Raw genomic sequence first — 20,454 nt, forward strand, 5'->3', positions numbered from 1 at the left:
ATCAGTAGGAGGACCATTGAGATGAGTGAATAACCATGGTTTCTGCAGCATTCCTACAAAGTTGCCCTGCAGGTAGCTTTGGCAAACTTTCCAACTTGTTGTTTTGTGATTCTTTCTATTTCAGCGCAAAATGTTTGTGTGCTTTACCACTGGAGCATGATTTCTGTTCAATCAATTGTAAGATTACAGAACTTGATTGAATGTGTATAGTTGCATTGCATCCAGCAAATGGTTGGATGGAACAGAAACATATGTCTCGAATTGTAAGTAATTGTACGAATATTCTGAGAAAGTGGCGCACTATGTTATATTTAGACTTGACTGTTGATGTAAGTATGCAAGACGTCAGTGACATTCAGCTCACTGTCTGTTGTTTTTTTATTTCTTTTCCTTAGCCTGCCCACAGAACACCTTTGGGAAGGACTGCAACAGTATCTGCAAGTGTCAGAATGGAGGAATGTGTGATGCAATCAAAGGGTCATGTCGTTGCCCACCTGGAATTGGTGGAGAATTTTGTGAAGATGGTTTGTGTCTCTCTATTCGAAAAATACATCCACTTCAGTTTTCTCAAGTTGGGCAAATCCTCCAATCACTGTTAAGTTATTGTTTTTCCTATCCCTGCACCTGACCTTTTTAGATTGTCTGAATGCAACCAATGGAGGAAACTTTGATGGAGAGGAATACATGGCCATAAGGGAGGCCACTTGATTTGTCCATCCAGGCAACCTCAATACTACCCAGAACAAAACCAGGAAACGCTGCTCCTCTATATGGCTAACTGACTTTCTTCTTTGATGGAGACACATTCAATTGTGGCTTTCAAAAGAGAATTGGTCAAATTATTTGAAGAGATAAAACTGCAGGGCTACAGAGAAAAGGCAGGGGAGTGGGACCAGCTGAATTGCTGTCGCAGAAAGTCACCATGAGCACAATGGGCTGAATGGCCTCCTTTTGAGTTACATGCTTCTATGTTCCTCTCACTTCCTTCTATCCAGTTTTCCTCTTCCTCCATCCCTGCTCAATTTGGATTCCATTGCTCCTTGCAGTTTTCCCATCTCGTGCTCTTGAACTTTCTTTGTCATTGAGGTAAAACGTTGATGAACCAGACTATTTGACTTCCCCTCCTTGTATCTTTAAAAGAAAAACATGCAGCTGCCTGGCGAATGGTATTCAGTTATTCAAAAATTCTGTGTCTTTGGCTGCCAATGCAGAAATCCATTCCCTTCAATCAGTCCTAAATTAACCGCTAGCCTGTTTGAATTCTACCCTTGTCCGGCTGTTAGGGTTCGGGAGTAAAAGTAACTGCAGTAGTTAAACCATATCTTACACACTTTTGAGATTCCCTGCCTTCCAAGCCAGAAGAACCCAATAACTCCTGAAGTCACCCATTCTTATTTTCTTGTTTTCCCACAAATTTCTGTGCATTCAATGGATAAAAATAACATTAGCAGTCAAACTGGTTTGCACTAGAAAGAAAATTTACCTCAGCTTGGAGTAGAAAATCCAATTTTGAAGTCTAATTTGGACAAGAGCTTTCTCCCAACTTATTGGCTCCAAGTTTGCTGACGATATGGAATTGCTGGTGCTATATGTTTGGTAAACTCATGTTTCTTCCTGTTGTTAGGCTGTCCAAAAGGATTTTTTGGGAAAGGCTGTAATAAGCGATGTAATTGTGCCAGCAATGGCTACTGTCACCGATTCTATGGGGCTTGTTTGTGTGATCCTGGACTGTATGGACGCTTCTGCCATTTACGTAAGTGTGGGTTGACTCAGTCAGTAAAATTCTCACTGTTTATGAATAGTCATTGATTGGAATGAGATCTCATTCTATGGTGTGGGGGGATTTCTTCTGCGGAAAGGAATTGCAAGAAATTGTTGACACTGAGCACCTTTAAATCAAATACAGCACAGGCGATGCAGACTAAAGTTTAATCTGCTCTGCGCTTTCTCCCCATTGCCTAATAATCTGTCCTCCATATTAATACAATTTCTTTCCATTACGCATGTCAATCATGTCTACTTTGACAGATTGTCATTTTACATCTAATTATGGGAGATTCTGTGTTGTGATTTGTTCTATGTGAGACTTAAAATTAGTAGATGAAAATCTTGTCATTGAGAGATGCATGATATAATTTACAACTGATCCCAGATTCTGGAGGTATCGGACACAGCATTGAGCTTGACTACCACTACTGCCACACATGTTGCACTTATCTTTCATGAGGTTAATGCCTTGAATTGTCAAAACGGGGCAATATTCCTCATATCCACATGGAGGTGTACCCTCCGTTCCACTGAACTACAAAGTTCATCAAAGTCGCCATTTTCTGTATCTGCCATTAAATGATCTCTATAATTAAGTTTTGGCAATGGCCTATAAGAGCCTTTGGGCGTGGAAGTTGGGTGAGCAGGGGCTGAAGCGGCAGGTGGGGCAGTGGGAGAGGAAATGGTGAGGGGGTGTTGAGCAGGAGGTGGCAACGATGGGCACACACCAATAACATCAGCAGCACCAACGTCTTGTTCTAGTCTGCTGGCAGAAGATACAATTATTAAACACCACTCATCAAAACAATTCACCCATTGAACAAAACAGCCCTGACTGTATTTCACTGGGAGTGGCCAATGACGAGCCGCCTCCAGTACCAGATAACACGCTGCAGGGGGATGGAAGATCCCTGTCCATTTGCTTCCATCACCGCCACACACTTCCTCTAAATAATTGGATTTATCTATGATAATACCCTGCAAACATTTGAAATGTCTCCAGATCTTTTTCTGTCTGTTTTTGGTGACTGTTTTGATTGTCTATGATGTGTCTGCAGTATTATTGCAGAATCTTCATCATTTTTCCATTCAATTCAGAGAGGCTCAGACACCTGGGGACCTGATTTGTAGCTCCAGGAGATTGAGAGTAGTGAGGTCATGAGTATGGTTTAAAAGTTGCAGGAGTGTACTGGCAGACAGGAAGGTGGTTTAAAGTGTGTCTACTTCAATGTCAGGAGCATCCGGAATAAGGTGGGTGAACTTGCGGCATGGGTTAGTACCTGGGACTTCGATGTTGTGGCCATTTCGGAGACATGGATAGAGCAGGGCGAGGAATGGTTGTTGCAGGTGCCGGGGTTTAGGTATTTCAGTAAGCTCAGGAAAGGTGGTAAAAGAGGGGGAGGGGTGGCATTGTTAGTCAAGGACAGTATTACAGTGGCAGAAAGGACGTTTGATGAAATGAAAAATGAAAATGAAAATCGCTTATTGTCACGAGTAGGCTTCAATGAAGTTACTGTGAAAAGCCCCTAGTTGCCACATTCCGGCACCTGTCCGGGGAGGCTGGGACGGGAATCGAACCGTGCTGCTGGCCTGATTGGTCTGCTTTAAAAGCCAGCGATTTAACCCAGTGAGCTGGTCTACCACTCTGGTAAACTTGTCTACTGAGGTAGTATGGGCTAAGGTTAGAAACAGGAAAGGAGAGGTCACCCTGTTAGGGGTTTTCAATAGGCCTCCGAAAAGTTCCAGAGATGTAGAGGAAAGGATTGCAAAGATGATTCTGGATAGGAGCGAAAGTAACAGGGTAGTTGTTATGGAGGACTTTAACTTTCGAAATATTGACTGGAAACTCTATAGTTCGAGTACTTTAGATGGGTCCGTTTTTGTCCAATGTGTGCAGGAGGGTTTCCTGACACAGTATGTAGATAGGCCAACGAGAGGCGAGGCCATATTGGATTTGGTACTGGGTAATGAACAAGGACAGGTGCTAGATTTGGAGGTATGTGAGCACTTTGGTGATAGTGACCACAATTCGATTACGTTTACTTTAGTGATGGAAAGGGATAGGTATATACCGCAGGGCAAGAGTTATAGCTGGGGGAAAGGCGATGAGGCAAGATTTAGGATGTATAGGATGGGGAAGGAAACTGCAGGGGATGGGCACAATGGAAATGTGGAGCTTGTGCAAGGAACAGCTACTGCGTGTCCTTGATAAGTATGTGCCTGTCAGGCAGGGAGGAAATGGTCGAGCAAGGGAACCGTGGTTTACTAAAGTAGTTGAAACACTTGTCAAGAGGAAGAAGGAGGCTCATGCAAAGATGAGACGTGAAGGTTCAGTTAGGGCGCTCGGGAGTTACAAGTTAGCTAGGAAGGACCTAAAGAGAGAGCTAAGAAGAGCCAGGAGGGGATATGAGAAGTCTTTGGTAGGTAGGATCAAGGATAACCCTACAGCCCTCTATAGATATGTCACGAATAAAAGAATGACTAGGGTAAGAGTAGGGCCAGTCAAGGATAATAGTGGGAAGTTGTGCGTGGAGTCTGAGGAGATAAATGAATATTTTTTGTCAGTATTCACACAGGAAAAAAACAATGTTGTCAAGGAGAATACTGAGATACAGGCTATTTGACTAGAAGGGCTTGAGGTTCATAAGGAGGAGGTGTTAGCAATTCTGGAAAGTGTGAAAATAGATAAGTCCCCTGGGCCGGATGGGATTTATCCCAGGGTTCTCTGGGAAGCTAGGGAGGAGATTACTGAGCCTTTGGCTTTGATCTTTATGTCATCATTGTCTACAGGAATAATGACAGAAGACTGGAGGATAGCAAATGTTGTCCCCTTGTTCAAGAAGGGGAGTAGAGACAACCTCGGTAACTATAGACCAGTGAGCCTTACTTCTGTTGTGGGCAAAGTCTTGGAAAGGTTTATAAGAGATAGGATGTATAATCATCTGGAAAGGAATAATTTTATTAGAGATAGTCAACACGGTTTTGTGAAGGTTAGGTCGTGCCTCACAAACCTTATTGAGTTCTTTAAGGAGGTGACCAAACAGGTGGACGAGGGTAAAGCAGTTGATGTGGTGTCTATGGATTTCAGTAAAGCGTTTGATAAGGTTCCCCACGGTAGGCTATTGCAGAAAATACGGAGGTATGGGCTTCAGGGTGATTTAGCAGTTTGGATCAGAAATTGGCTAGCTGGAAGAAGACAAAGGGTGGTGATTGATGGGAAATGTTCAGCCTGGAGTCCAGTTACTAGTGGTGTACCACAAGGATCTGTTTTGGGGCCACTGCTGTTTGTCATTTTTATAAATGACCTGGAGGAGGACGTAGAAGAATGGGTGAGTAAATTTGCAGATGACACAAAGTCGGTGGAGTTGTGGACAGTGCGGAAGGATGTTACAAGTTACAGAGGGACATAGATAAGCTGCAGAGCTGGGCTGAGAGGTGACAAGTGGAGTTTAATGCAGAAAAGTGTGAGGTAATTCATTTTGGAAGGAATAACAGGAAGACAGAGTACTGGGCTAATGGTAAGATTCTTGGTAGTGTGAATGAGCAGAGAGATCTCTGTGTCCATGTACATAGATCCCTGAAAGTTGCCACACAGGTTGAGAGGGTTGTTAAGAAGGCGTACGGTGTGTTAGCTTTTATTGGTAGAGGGATTGAGTTTCGGAGCCATGAGGTCATGTTGCAGCTGTACAAAACTCTGGTGTGGCCACATTTGGAGTATTGCATACAATTCTGGTCGCCGCATTATAGGAAGGATGTGGAAGCATTGGAAAGGGTGCAGAGGAGATTTACCAGGATGTTGCCTGGTATGGAGGGAAGATCTTATGAGGGAAGGCTGAGGGACTTGAGGCTGTTTTCGTTAGAGAGAAGAAAGTTAAGAGGTGACTTAATTGAGGCATACAAGATGATCAGAAGATTAGATAGGGTGGACAGTGAGAGCCTTTTTCCTCAGATGGTGATGTCTAGCATGAGGGGACATAGCTTTAAATTGAGGGGAGATAGATATAGGACAGATGTCAGAGGTCGGTTCTTTACTCAGAGAGTAGTAAGGGTGTAGAATGCCCTCCCTGCAACAGTAGTGGACTCGCCAACACTAAACGCATTCAAATGGTCATTGGATAGACATATGGATGATAAGGGAATAGTGTAGATGGGCTTTCGAGTGGTTTCACAGGTCGGCGCAACATCGAGGGCCGAAGGGCCTGTACTGCGCTGTAATGTTCTATGTTTTATAAAAGTGACTTTGAATCATTCTACCGCTTAATCATTCCACAGTTAATATCACATCTTTCCCCTTCATGCTTTCTCCCTGAGGAGAAAAAAGGTGAATATTAAAAAGGATAATATCAGTGGGCAAGTAGATAGGACACCTCTCTCTTCAGGTTTACTCATTAATTATTCATTAGCAAAGTCAATATGAGATGCAAGAACTAATACACATCTGTGCTCTTTTTCAGCTTGTCCAAAGTGGGCATTTGGACCAGGATGTTCCAAAGAATGTCAGTGTGTGCAGGCACATGCAGCAGGCTGTGACCCCAAAAACGGCACATGTGCTTGTAAACCAGGTTTCCTCGGCCTCGGATGTGCAAAAGGTATATGCATGTGCTGCTGAGCAGCTATTACATCAGAGAAAGAATTAAGGATTTGCATATTCAACAGTGACATATTGCATTGTACCTGTGAGTTGCCAATCTCCTCCTTTCCAGCATGGCTCTCATACACCTCCCATTCCTGCAACACTCTGCTCAACACCAGTCCCTTGGCTCCCTATTTTGGCAGCCACAAATCTGGCAACCTGCAACAACCCATAATATGATAGAATAAGTTAGAATAATCCACCTGCCAGTTCATGCTGATCTATTCAGCCCACCCAAGGTACAACTCCCATCAAGAAGGCTGGAAAAACCCTCCCACACAGGACGTCAATACAAATTCCACCTGAATGGGAATCATTGGACATGACAAACTAGTACCTGGTCTCAAACCCAATCCAACAACTGCCTGGTTTCAACCTTCAAAGGAAAGAATGGTCCACTCTTAACAGGTTCAGGGTGGCCATGGCTCCTGCTTGGCCAACTTCCACAGATGGGCCATTAGTGCCAGCCCCCATGTACCTGTGGGAAAGAGCAAACTATGCACCACATTATAGAAGAATGCTCAATCCACAGACACAGTGGGGACCTATCTGCGCTCAGCACAACAGGAGGGGAGGAAACTGCTTGTCTTTGGCCTTTACACTCGCTAAATTAATAAATAAATAATCTGCCAACAAAGACAATGGAAGCAGATTACTTGCATACCATCTGACAGGGGGGTAGTGCATGGCATGGCGAGAATGCATTTAATAAATCCCATTCACTTTTTGGCATGGTAATATTTGCATCAAACAATGAAAAATGAAATGAAAATCGCTTATTGTCACGAGTAGGCTTCAATGAAGTTACTGTGAAAAGCCCCTAGTCGCCACATTCCGGCGCCTGTCCGGGGAGGCTGGTACGGGAATCGAACCGTGCTGCTGGCCTGCTTGGTCTGCTTTAAAAGCCAGCGATTTAGCTGAGTGAGCTAAACCAGCATCATTTGGTACAAACTATCTTGTTTTTATGTCTTGATTTGTAATTTTGTTAATTATAGATATTAATAGTAATTTCCCCTGTTACAAAACTGTTGCCCAAAGCAAATTGAAGGATAACACAAAGTACTACTTCATGTTGACAAAGCGGTATTTTTGAGGCAGCCTTATCTTGAGGTCTGAGTGACAGGTACATTCCTGATGTGAAGCAGTGCCTAAAAGAAGAAAAAAATCTACTTATTATAAATGGATGGGTGGCACGGTGGTGCAGTGGTTAGCTCTGCTGCCTATGGCGCCGAGGACCCGAGTTCGATCCCGGCCCCTGGTCGCTGTCTGTCTGCGTGGGTTTCAACGCCACAACCCAAAAACAGATGTGCAGGGTAGGTGGATTGGCCATGCGAAATGCCCCTTAATTGGAAAAAAGTAATTGGGTACTCTAAATTTAGAAAATAAACAAATGGTAAGTATAATCCTTGCTGGAACTACACTACCCAGCTGAAAAGATTAAAACGATTCTCCATTTTACTTAAAATGACTATTATTTCTGTTTCCTATAGAATGCACCGTTGGCTTTTATGGTGCTGGTTGTAAATTCCATTGTGACTGTCCGATCGGTGTGCCATGCAATCACAGGACTGGTAAATGTAAACACCAGTGCCCACCAGGGTTCCACGGAGAACAATGCCACTTGAGTAAGTGTTTGAGGGAGAGGTTTAGGATGCAGCGTGACGGAAATGGTTTACTTTAATATTACTGCAATCCACAATCTTGCTAAATCCTTCTTGTTATTGACAGTTTGCACCTCTGGGAGATTTGGGATTAACTGCAGAGAAAATTGTGACTGTGGTGGGGCACCTTGCGACTCACGGACTGGCCAGTGTATCTGCCCTGCTGGCAAAACAGGATTGTCCTGTGAAAGAGGTAAGGCAGCTCCAAAATTATCACAATGATTTATCACTATTGTTACTGTGAAAGGTTTCGTACAATCTTCTGAGATGTCAATAAGCAGTGATGTGTTAACTCTGAAATTTAGGTCTTATATGAATGTGGCTGAACACATCATAAAATCCTGCTTGAAGTAAGAATAATCACCTGACGTTTCCATGGTGGCAGATAGTGGAATATCTTGAGAAATGTTAACAGTTCAAAAATGATCCATTTTCACCACCTTGCCTGGAATTTTGGAAATGGGATACCAACGGACAACGAGTCATTTTGCATAGCTTCAGAGCAGCATGTTCAGTAAGGCTGGGTTATTAAACCCGCAAAAAACAATGCTTCAAGAACAAATATAACTTTGCCTGATTAAAACATCCAAATAATGGCAGCCAGGAAAAGACCCTACATTCACCAAGACTGTCCCACACAATTGCAATACTTTCTGCAGTGGCAAAGTGGTACGATCTGTAAGGTATGATTCTGTGGGCTGGTGACCCAGGGATCGATTCCTGCCCCAGCAGATGGTGGAGATTGAATCCAATAAATATCTGGAATTAAAAGCCTAATGATGACCATGAAACCATTATCGATTGCCGTAAAAATAAAAGCTGGTTCATCGATCTTCTTGAGGGAAAGAAATCTGCAGTCTTCACCTAGTCGGGCCTACATGTGACTCCAGATCCACAGCAATGTGGTTGACTCTTAAATGCCCTCTGAAATGGCACAGCAAGCCACTCAGCAGTATCAAATAGCTACAAAGTCAATATAAAGAAAAGTAACCTGATGAACCACCGACATCAATCTAGGCACTGGAAACGCCAACGGCGAACCCAGCCCTGTCAACCCAGCAAAGTCCCCCTTACTAACATCTGGGGGCTTGAGCCAAAATTGGGAGAGCTGTCTCATAGGCTAGTTAAGTAACAGCCTAACATAGTCATACTCACAGAATCATACCTTACAGACAATGTCCCAGACACCACTGTCACCATCCCTGGATCCGTCCTGCCCCACCAGCAGGACAGACTTAGCAGAGGTGGCAGCACAGTGGTATACAGTCGGGAAAGAGTTGCCCTGTGAGTCATCAATATCGACTCCGGACCCCATGAAGTCTCATGGCTTCAGGTTAAACATGGGCAAGGAAACCTCATGCTGATTATCATGTACAATCCACCCCCAGCTGAACAGTATTCCTCCACTTGGAGGAAGCGCTGAGGGTGGCAAGGTCACAAAATGTACTCTGGGTGGGGGACATCAAAATCATCACCAAGAGTGGGTCAGTAGCACCACTGCTGACCGAATTGGCCAAGTTGTAAAGTACATAACTGCCAGACTGGGTTTGTGGAAGGTGAGGGAAAAACATATTAGACCTCATCCTCACCAACCTGCCTGCCACAGATGCATCTGTCCATAACAGTATTGCTAGAAGTGACTGTCCTTGTGGAGACAAAGTCCCATCTTCACATTGAGAATACTCTCCATCGTGTTGCGTGACACTGCCATTTTGCTAAATGGGGCGGATTTGGAAGAGATCAAGCAACTTAAGTCTGGGCATCCATGATACGCTATGGGCCATCAGCAGCAGCAGAATTGTATTCGCCCACAATCTGCAATCACATGATCCGGCACATCCCCCACTCTACCATTACCACCAAGCCAGGGGATCAACCCTAGTTTAATGAAAAGTGCAGGAGGGCATGTCAGGCAGACCGAAAAATAGGTGTCAACCTGGTGAAGTTACAATACAGGACTGCTTGTGTGCCAAACATAAGCAGCAAGTGATGAACAGAGCTAAGCGATTCCGCAACCAATGGATCAGATCTAAGCTCTGCAGTCCTGCCACATCCAGCCGTGAATGGTGGTGGACATTTAAACAACTCACTGGAGGAGGAGGCCCCACAAATATCCCCATCCTTAATGTTGGAGTGCCAGCACATCTGTGCAAAAGACAAGGCTGAGGCATTTGAAATAATCTTCAGATAGAAGTGCCGAGTGGATGATCCACCTTGGTCTCTTCCAGAGGTCCCCTTTCTCCCCCCTACCTGAAACTATATGATCTCCTGGGACAGGTGAAAAACCAGGTAAAACCTTGGGCCAATGTATAGGGAACAAATCTTGCTCTTCGTTTCTGTTTGGTGGTCACTGATAATTCGATGCCGGATCTCCTTGAGTAGAATTTTGATGCATTCACCCAGGTACTGAACAAAATGTTGGGTAAACTGGGTAAGATATGAGCAGCACTCAACTTTCCTTCCCCAACTACCGTAATTGTTTAAATTCAATTTTACGAGATGTGGGCATCGATGGCTAGGCCAGCATTTATTGCCCATTCCTGGCTGCCCTTCAGAAGGTGGTGGTGATGACCATGAAACCATTGTCGATTGTTGTAAAAATCTATCTGGTTCACGAATGTGCTTTTTTAGGGATATGTGACTCCAGATCTTAAATCCGAGCATGCCACTCAGGTCAGTTAGTGACAGCCAACAAATGCTGTCCCAGCCAGCGAATCCCATATCCCATGAACGAAAGAAAATAGTTGTGCAAATTTACTGTGGAGAATTCTTAGTGCATCATCAGTTTGAAGCCTGAAATACCTTGGAAGCAATGGATTCAGGAAAAATAATGGCCATAGTGTAAAGCACACACAAAGTGTGTCCAGATAATATATGTATGAAGCATGACTAATATCTATGCTACAAATTACACTTAGGTATATCCATTCAGTACATGTAGGAAGCACATCTGAAGTAGAGTAAAACTCTCTACTTGTGGCCCTGCAATCAATTGAAATGAAAGTTGGACAATTTCCAGAACAGGCGGCTATTACACAGCGCCTCGCAACTGGGCGTGATTATATGAAGTGTAAGAGCATTAGGCACATCGACTGTGTATTGTGTAATTTGATTGCCGAAGCCAATCTATATGAAGCGTCAGCTAATTTCTCCCATTCTTCAAATAGACTGTCCGACTGGTCGCTGGGGTATAAACTGCCAGTCCACCTGTAACAATTGTGAAAATGGAGGTGTTTGTAACAAGGAGTTGGGGACATGTGACTGCCCTGCAGGATTCACCGGAGAACTTTGCCACGACAGTGGGTATCCTGAAACATGTCTGTGCAACACATTGTTCAGATTAAATGGTCTGGTTTGACACTGCTGGCACAACCAGCTTTTATTAATAATTGTTGTAATGTTTAAAGACACTAATTTGATTTGTTCTTCTTTCTTTGATTCTGTTCTTCCCTGTCAGAAACTCCATATTTCTTGAGTGAAGCAGTTCCTTCCCCAGTCCTACAATCTAAGTTATCTCCCTCTTCACTTGTCCCAGGTATCCAGTGGCCTGTGGGAATCTGGGGCGGGAATCTCCCCGCCGGGTCGGAGAATCGGCGGCGGGGCAGCGTGAATCCCGCCCCCGCCATCCGCCAAATTCTCCGGCACTGGAGATTCGGTGGGGGCAGGAATCTCGCCGCGCCGGTCGGCGGCCGCTCACAACGCCCCCCCCCCCCCAGCAATGGGCCGAAGTCCCGCTGGTTCTTTGCCAGTCCCACCGCCATATATTAGACTGGGTCCCTTACTGGTGGGACCTGGCGGCGTGGGTCCGGGGTCCTGGGGGGGGGGCGATCTGGCCCCTGGGGGTGTCCCCACGGTGGCCTGGCCCGCGATCGGGGCCCACCGATCCGCGGGCGGGCCTGTGCCGTGGGGGCACTCTTTTCCTACGCGTAGGCCATGTCAGCCTCCGCGATGGCCGGCGCGAAGGTGAACCTCCCCCCCCGCGCATGCGCGGGGATGACGTCAGCAGCCGCTGACGCTCCCACGCATGCGCGGACTCTCGCCAGCCGGCGGACTCCCTTCAGCCCCGGCTGGCGTGGCGCTAAAGGCCTTCCATGTGTTATGGGAGCGGCGTTTTCAGAACCCCAAAAAGTATCATGGAGTTCAACCAACCTCTCCCTTTAATGTATTGTTGCTTTTGAAGCACACGGCTTGATCTCCAGGTGTGGTATTGCAATTATAGACACGTGGGTTTTTAAACACAAAACACTGTTTATTCCATGAATTCAACTTAACCTTTTTAAATAAACATTGGATCACTTACCACCCCTTACTTCAAAGATAACCCCGAAAATAATACAACACTAAATATTTCCTCAAAATGTTCCTTCAAACCTCCAAGAGACTTAACACCTTTAAACAGAAACACATCAGGTTAAATACATTACTATTATGAGTTTAAATCACCCAAATGATTCAGAAATAGTCTTTCTTGGCAGAGATCACCGCAGATCCAGCTCACTGCAAACACAGATACACCCAAGCTCTTTTCCTCAAGACTGAAACTAAAACTCCCAAGAAGCAGAAGTGAGCTCAACTCAGCTAATCCCCACCCTCTGACATCACTTCAGTAATATGAGCTGTTTCTTAAAGGTACATTGCTTAAACATCCATTTTTTAAAGGTACTCTCACATGACACACGACAGCCGGCGGGGCGCAAACCACTCTGGCACCAGCCTTGCCCCCGAAGGTGCAGAGGGTTAGGGCCAATTCTAGTACCTCAACTGTGGGCCCATCTGGGTTAACTCAGCATAAGTCAGAATTAATCTTATGGTCTTTATGGTTTATTATTGCACAGGGTGCGACATTCCCCGCATTACTATAGTGACTACACAAGAGGTGCTTCATTGGTTGTGAAGCACTTTGACACGTTCAGTGGCCATGAAAAGTCCAATGTAATTTTTTTCCCTAATGGTCATCCAGCTTTAGAGTGCAAGTCATTCAAGGAACTGGCTTTCTGGCTTCTATGGTGTCACCCCCCCCCCCCTCCCCCTCCGCCCAAGTCAGATGTTTGTGGGTTCAAGTCCGGAGATTTGGGGCAAGATCTACCTGAATGGGGGCAGAGTCCCATAGCGTGAGATTAGCCGGGTCTTTCCCGGCACTTGGAGCGCTGGGAAATACCCTATCTAAAGCTCATCCAGGTAGATTGGGGTCTCAGCGGGGAACTCCCCGACGAGGCTGCACTTCACGCCGTTTCCTGCACTGATGAGCTCTGCACTTGAGCCCCGAGGTGACCCCCAAACTACACCCCCAAGCCCCCTTGCACCCGGCACCCCTACTCGATCACTGCCACACAAAAAATGCCACATTGGCACTTTGGCAGTGCCACCTGGGCAGTGTAAGGCTGGCAATGCCAGGGGGCCTCCAATCCCCTGGGAGACCCCCCACAAATGCCGTTCTGTTTGGTCCCATTTGTGGAGACGAGTACTGAATGGCGCTCGCTCGAGGCCTCCAAAGCAAGGGAGGTAGATCCCACTCCTTGGGTAGATCTTGAGAACGGCTGTTAGAGTGAGACTAGGTCAGCATGGTGGCGCAGTGGTTAGCACTGCTCCCTCACGGCACCGACGTCCCAGGTTCGATCTCAACTCTGGGTCACTGTCCGTGTGGAGCTTGAACATTCTCCCCATGTTTGCGTGGGTTTCACCTCCAGAACCCAAAGATGTGCAGTGTAGGTGGATTAGCACACTAAATTGCCATTTAATTGGAAAAAATGAATTTGATACTCTAAAGTTAAAAAGAAAAAAAATTAGAGTGAGTAATATGCAGATTTTCCAGTAGTGATCTGGCCTACAATTGGCAGGATTAACATCGTAACATACTGCAAGATCACATTAGATCTTGTGATGAGTGGCAGGCCAGGTAGATCCCGGAAGTGGGAACTCCCGGCATCCAGTAGTCACATTGCGCGCACCACTTTTCGGGCGCATCACGGCCGGTAAATCCTGCCCATGAGTACATAACCGAGGCTTGGCAGTGCAGTACTGAGGGAGTGCTGCAATGTTGGAGGTGCAATCTTCTGGGTGAGATATTAAACTGAGGGCATTTCTTTTACTGCTGTTTGTGGAACCTGTCAATGTGCAAATTGGCTGCCTCGTTTCCTGTGCTACAATAGTGACTACTTTGGTTGCAAAGCCCTTTAGGGACATAATAGGGTGAATTGCAACTTTGAATGTGCTGGATAACCAGTTCTTCCATACCATGTTTTTTTGTAACAAATCTCGTAATCAGCAAATAGCCTGCAGCAAAAAGAAATGTCTGAATGTGCCACAATTAACAGCTCTACGAAGCCACCGTGACTCAGTGATCTGGATCTTAATCTGTTTTCCTCCTTCCCTTGCTTTTCTCCCAGCTTGTCCTCCGGGTTATTATGGGCCATCTTGTCAGTATCCCTGTGGCTGTGCAAATGACACGCAGTGTAACGCTGTAACTGGAGACTGTATGTGTGGCCCTGGGAGGATGGGACGTGACTGCAAAGATGGTAAGTTGCAACACTAAAGGACTATTCCTCTCACCTTTGCTGCATTCTAGCAGCTAACCTAAAATCTGGATATAATTCTCAGCTTCATATCTGTATTCATGGGAATGAATTACAAAGTCTGCAAGGGTGCAAAATCAGCAGCAATAGACTTGTGAAAGAGTAAAATCCTCTTGTTAAGTGTTTTGACTGCCTGTTGGTACAAGTCCATCAATGTTATTGTGAAATGTGTCTTCTGCTGAAATTTGCATTGGACAGTCCTGAAAGAACCTTAACTCATTCAATGAGGCAATTGCACTTGAATCATGTTCTCAGTTGCAATTAGCCTACTGGAAGTTTCGAACTTCCTAGTTGTCTGCATCAACAAAGGATATATTGTATGTGCGTTCTTCCAGCAGTACAGTTTGAGGGACAGCGACAATTGTGGCTGTGAAGATGTTCACCATCTGTCCTTCGAACCAGGGCAAGTAATGCTGGAGGTGACTAATTTGACCATAAGAAGTAGGCAATTCAGCCCATTAGTCTTCTCTGCCATTTAATGAGATCATGACTGATCTGATATGATCATCTTCAACTCCACTTTCCCACCCCGGTCCATAACCCTTGATTCCCTTACTGAATAAAAATCTGTCTACCTCACCCTTGAGCATACTTGTCAACTTTTATAGGCCAGAAGCGGGATTCTCCGACCCCGCACTGAGTCAGAGAATGCCCTGGTGGCAGCGTGAATCCCACCCCGCCGCTCCGACGCCGGCTGCCGTATTCTCCAGCGCCGGTTTTCGGGTAGGGTTTACACCACGCTGGTTGGGGGCCATTGGCAGTGGCCGAGAGGCCGTCAGTTCCTGGCCAGTCCCGCCAGGTGTGAAATGGACATGGTCCCACACAGCGGAGCCTGGCTGGGAGGCCGCCTAGTGGAGTCCTCGGGGGAGGGGGGCGGGGAGAGAGGATCCGGCCCCGGGGGGGGGGGGGGGGGGGGCACAGTGGCCTGGCCCGCGATCGGGACCCACCGATCATCTGGCGGGCCTGTACCGTGGGGCCACTTCCTCCGCGCCGGCCTCTGTAGGGCTCTGCCATGGCCGGCGCAGAGAAGAAACACCCTGCGCCTGCGCAAGAACACGCCGGTGGTTCTGCGCATGCGCCAGAATACGCCATCAGTCCGCGCATGTGTGGGACCACAGCGGCCCTTCGGCACCGGTTGGCACGGCGCCAACCCCTCTGCCGCTGGCCTAGCCCCCGGAAGTGTGGAGGATTCCGCAACTTCCGGGTGGCCCGACGCCAGAATGGTTCGCGCCGTTCTTGGTGCCGATGTTGGGCCGTCCCACCGATTGCGGGAGAATCCCGCCCCTAAAGTCTACGCCTAGTCGTCAAAGGAAACAAAGTTTTATTCCGATAAACTGTTATATACACTACCCGAAGATCACTGCCAGGTCTTTTTGTCATCGGTACCAAAACAGGCCGACTTTAAACAAGAGATAATTACACATGGTTTAGAATTTTCCGCCCCCTCAATGGGGGAGCTCATATTTGGCACGGTTAACCAGGAGTCTAATTGCTGCCACCCCATAAACCTGGTATTGGTTATGACACCAACATTCCATTGGTTTTCCCTATTACCTGCTGAACATTTTTGTGATTTATGCCCAAGAATCCCGAATCCCTCTGTGTTGCAGCTTTCTGCAGTCTTTCTCCATTTAAATAATATTCAGCCCCTTTATTCTTCCTACAAAAGTGCATAACTTCACATTTTCCTCCATTACATTCCATCTGCCAAGTTTTTGCCCACTTATCTAACCTGTCTATATGCCTCTGCAGACTCTTTCCGTCATCCTCACCAGTTGCCTTCCCAACTATTTTTGTGCCATCCGCAAACTTGGCTATAGCACATTCACATCCCTCGTCCAAGTCATTAATATATATTGTAAATAATTGTGGCCCCAGCATGGATCCCTGCGACACTCCACTAGTTACTGGTTGTCACCCTGAAAATGCTCCTCTTATCCCAACTCTCCATCTTCTATTAGTTAACCAATCCTCTATCCATTCTATTATACTACCCCCAAATCATGTGCTCTCATCTTATTAAGCAGCCTTTTGTGCAGGACCTTATCGAACGCCTTTTTGGAAATCCAAGTATATTACATCTCCTGGGTCCCCTGAGGTGAGCGATGTGGTGTTCTTTGTGTTGCCTATTTCAGGATGGTTGGCGTAGTGTTCACAAAGAGCACAAAACAGCTTTAGCTCAAACAATTCTAAGATTTTATTTACACTGCTCAACTGGGTTTCGACAAGTAGTCCTTAAGAATACACAATTGATCAATAACATGGCAATGTCACAGGTGAAAGGCAAAACGAGAGAGGACCAGGGACCATGGGCGGGATTCTCCAATCCCGCGGCAGAGTGACCATGCCGTTGTAAACAGCGTCGCGTTTTATCACAGCGTGCACGGGCCGCTCCCACGTCTAATTCTGGCCCCTACTGAGGGCGAGCATGGCACTGGAGCGGTTTGCACTGCTCCAGTTGCAGATCCCGGCGCGAACTGTGCGCCGCGGGATCCGCGCATGTGTAGTTGCGCCGGCACCAACGAGGACATGCGCAGTGGCTCCCTTCTCCCCGCTGGCCCCAAAGCAACATGGCACAGGGCTACAGGGGCCGGCGCCTAGGAAAGGAGGCCCCAGCCACAGAGGCCAGCCCGCCGATCAGTGGGTCCCCATTGCGGGCTAGGCCATATCGGAGGCCCCCCCGGGGTTGGAACCCCCGCCCCCCCCCCTCCCCCCAGAGGCCTCCACCTGACACTCACACGCCGAGGTCCCACCGGCCCAGAGCAGGTGAGAACGACACCGGCAGGACTCAGGTTTTTTCCTCCAGCCGCTCGGCCCATCCGGGCCAAAGAATCGGCGGGCCGGCTGCGTAGAGCGGCCCACGATCGGCGCTGCACCAACCATGCCCGTGCCAATGGCGCACTGCGGAGAGTGGCATGCCACCGTCGGGACGGCATGGCCCATTCACGGGGATTCTCCGGCCCGGCGCGGGGCTGGGAGAATCCCGCCCCATATTCTTGAATATACTTTGTGGGAAACAACTGATACAGGTCCAATTTCTTGTCAGTCAGCTTCAACTGGGGGACACCTACTGCATTCTATCTTCAAAGATTTATCCGATTGTCCTTTGATCCAAATACTGATATTCACCTGGTATGATCATCATTTTTAATAATATCCACTGTGGTCTTAGTAACCCTATCATTTTATCTCGTCCACTTCAGCATTTATTGGCTATGTTAAAGATGCCAAGGTCTCTTTCAATTTCATCCTAAGCTATTTAAAAAAAAATATTTAGTGTACCCAATTCATTGTTTTCCAATTAAGGGGCAATTTAGCCTGTTCAATTCAGAGCCGGGATCGAACCTGGGACCTCGGCGCCGTGAGGCAGCAGGGCTAACCTACTGCGCCACTGTGCTGCCCTAACCTAACCTATTTTGATAACATTCATGAAGTGCGCATATTGCCTGCGTTCCTTACAATATGCGATATGTTCACACATTTATGTGTAGAATTATAACCTTAAAGTCACTCCAGAGCATATTATATTGTTATATTCCCCATTATTCCGTTACTTCCTCCAGTGAGTGACATGACAATTGTTGAGCTAAATGCCTCTGCATTATCATTTGATTTCAGTGTTGCCTTTAACAACCATTGGTTCAGTTTTGAAATGGATTGGTCATTTAAACTCTATTATTATGTGCCTTTCATAAACCACTCAAACTGAAATAGTGTATCCTTGTGGCATTATCTGGTCCACTTGTTCAGCTGCATTTCCATGACTCACTCTCAACAGTGGAAGGTACGAATGTTTTTTTTCATCCACATTTTCTGTAGCTCTGTATTTCGATCACAAGTTGAAATCTGAAAGGAGCCTTGCATTCTGGTGCTGGGACATGTCACTGAGGTATCCAGTTTGTTCCGATTGCTTTCTAAACATGGATGCTGTGGTGAACCACTGTTATTGTCGTTCCACTGTTGTTCCACTGTTACTTACAGCACTGTATATATTCCCTGTTACTGTTTGTTCCATTGTTACTCACTGGGTTATATATTGTTGTTCTTCCGTGGCTCCGCCCCACTGGGTGTTGTATATAGTTGACTGATCTGTAGCCCTGTCTCCAGTCTGGGTTCAGCAGCAGACAGGCTACATCTTAGAGTATTAAAAACATTACTTTGTTTTCTGCAACTTGCCTCATGTGTAATTGATGGTGCATCAGATGCACTGCACATATTGACACCTGTAGTGACTGAATTGAAGAACTGGGATGCACAGCATTATGACAGAAGCGACTGTCATTTTTAAAATTTAGTTTGAAGTCACAACTTTCTGCCCTTCTCAAACATTCCATAACTAAATTATTTTATAGAACATAGAACATACAGTGCAGAAGGAGGCCATTTGGCCCAGCGAGTCTGCACCGACCCACTTAAGCCCTCACTTCCACCCTATCCCCGTAACCCAATAACCCCGCTAACCCTTTTGGTCACTAAGGGCAATTTATCATGGCCAATCCACCTAACCTGCACATCTTTGGACTGTGGGAGGAAATCGGAGCACCCGGAGGAAACCCACGCACACACGGGGAGGACGTGCAGACTCCGCACAGACAGTGACCCAGCCGGGAATCGAACCTGGGACCCTGGCGCTGTGAAGCCACAGTGCTATCCACTTGTGCTACCGTGCTGCCCCCACTTGTGCTACCTTGCGCATAGGATTACATTTTTCTGCTCTTCGGGGAGAATATTGTTGCCAGTGGAACATATAATTTTAGGATTGGGCACTGTGAGGTCAGGTATCATGTAACTGAATCCAGAGCAGAATGGTGTAGCGCCTCAGAAGAACATTCCAATGTGATTTTTACACCTTCAGGCATCAGTCAGTTTTGCTGCCTCTCTGACTGCCACTGCCAATTTAAATAATGGACCATGAGTAGGCTTGCTTTCACAGTGGGTCTCTGTTTGCTAGAAACTGGGATAATAAAGGCCCAAGTGATTTAATATGGGACTCTGGCATCTTTTAGAGAGTCTTACCTTGTTATATCAGTTGAAATTGGATTAAATCCCATGCAGCTAAAAGCAAAATAAAGCAGCCCAATTCTGTGAACATTGAGTGTAATTTCAGTCTATTCCTGTTCCTCTTGTGCTGAACAGTGCATGAGATTCCACAACTCACACCTTTCAAAACCATGAAAACAGAAAATACTGACTGAAGACTAGGGGCAGAAACTGATGCTCACACAATAAAATGAAGATAGCATTAGAGTCCTCAAATGGATCACATTGATGGCTAAGGCCTGTGTAACTGTTCCAATTCCTGATGTCCTCCACCTGGTTTGAATGGTATAATCCAGTTCTGTCTGCACTCTGAGTCCCCGACAGTCGGTGCAGCAGCTGCCAGATCCTGTGTCATGCATGTCAGCCATTCCTGATAGATTCCAAACACGCGTCTGTTCTCTTCTGCAGCTTGTGACGTGGGCCGGTGGGGTAGAGGCTGCCAGAATGCCTGTGACTGCAATGGCGCTGATGGGAGCTGCGATCCTGTGACTGGGCACTGTCTGTGCGAGGCAGGATACACAGGCGGTCGTTGTGAACAGAGTAAGGTTCAGATCTTTGTGTGGACCTCACAGCCTCCATTCTGTCTATGATGCTACAGATCAGAGAAGGTTACAAACTCAGAGAATTTCCATAGATGGGAAGGAAGTTTGATAATATATAAAAACAACATGATTATAAAATTAATCCAGTGCATTGAGTGGCTAATATTAAAAATTCAATTTCAGATCCCCTTTTCCAGCATTGTAAAGTCACAATATGCTGGGTTCTTTGAACAATTTAG

At 46.3% G+C, this 20,454-nt stretch overlaps 1 protein-coding gene across 1 annotated transcript in view; it reads left to right on the forward strand.

The window, feature by feature from the left end:
* The window catches only part of megf6 (multiple EGF like domains 6), a 357,029-nt gene that overhangs the window by 303,173 nt on the left and 33,402 nt on the right, over positions 1–20,454 (forward strand). The window contains exons 15-22 of the mRNA XM_038816779.1: positions 396–524; positions 1,625–1,753; positions 6,222–6,356; positions 7,891–8,025; positions 8,129–8,254; positions 11,229–11,360; positions 14,448–14,576; positions 20,082–20,213. Of these exons, the coding sequence (XP_038672707.1) occupies positions 396–524; positions 1,625–1,753; positions 6,222–6,356; positions 7,891–8,025; positions 8,129–8,254; positions 11,229–11,360; positions 14,448–14,576; positions 20,082–20,213 (1,047 nt within the window). The remainder of the gene's footprint in view (positions 1–395; positions 525–1,624; positions 1,754–6,221; positions 6,357–7,890; positions 8,026–8,128; positions 8,255–11,228; positions 11,361–14,447; positions 14,577–20,081; positions 20,214–20,454) is intronic.

The sequence above is a fragment of the Scyliorhinus canicula genome, chromosome 13, assembly GCF_902713615.1.
Source record: "Scyliorhinus canicula chromosome 13, sScyCan1.1, whole genome shotgun sequence".
Lineage (NCBI taxonomy): Eukaryota > Metazoa > Chordata > Chondrichthyes > Carcharhiniformes > Scyliorhinidae > Scyliorhinus > Scyliorhinus canicula.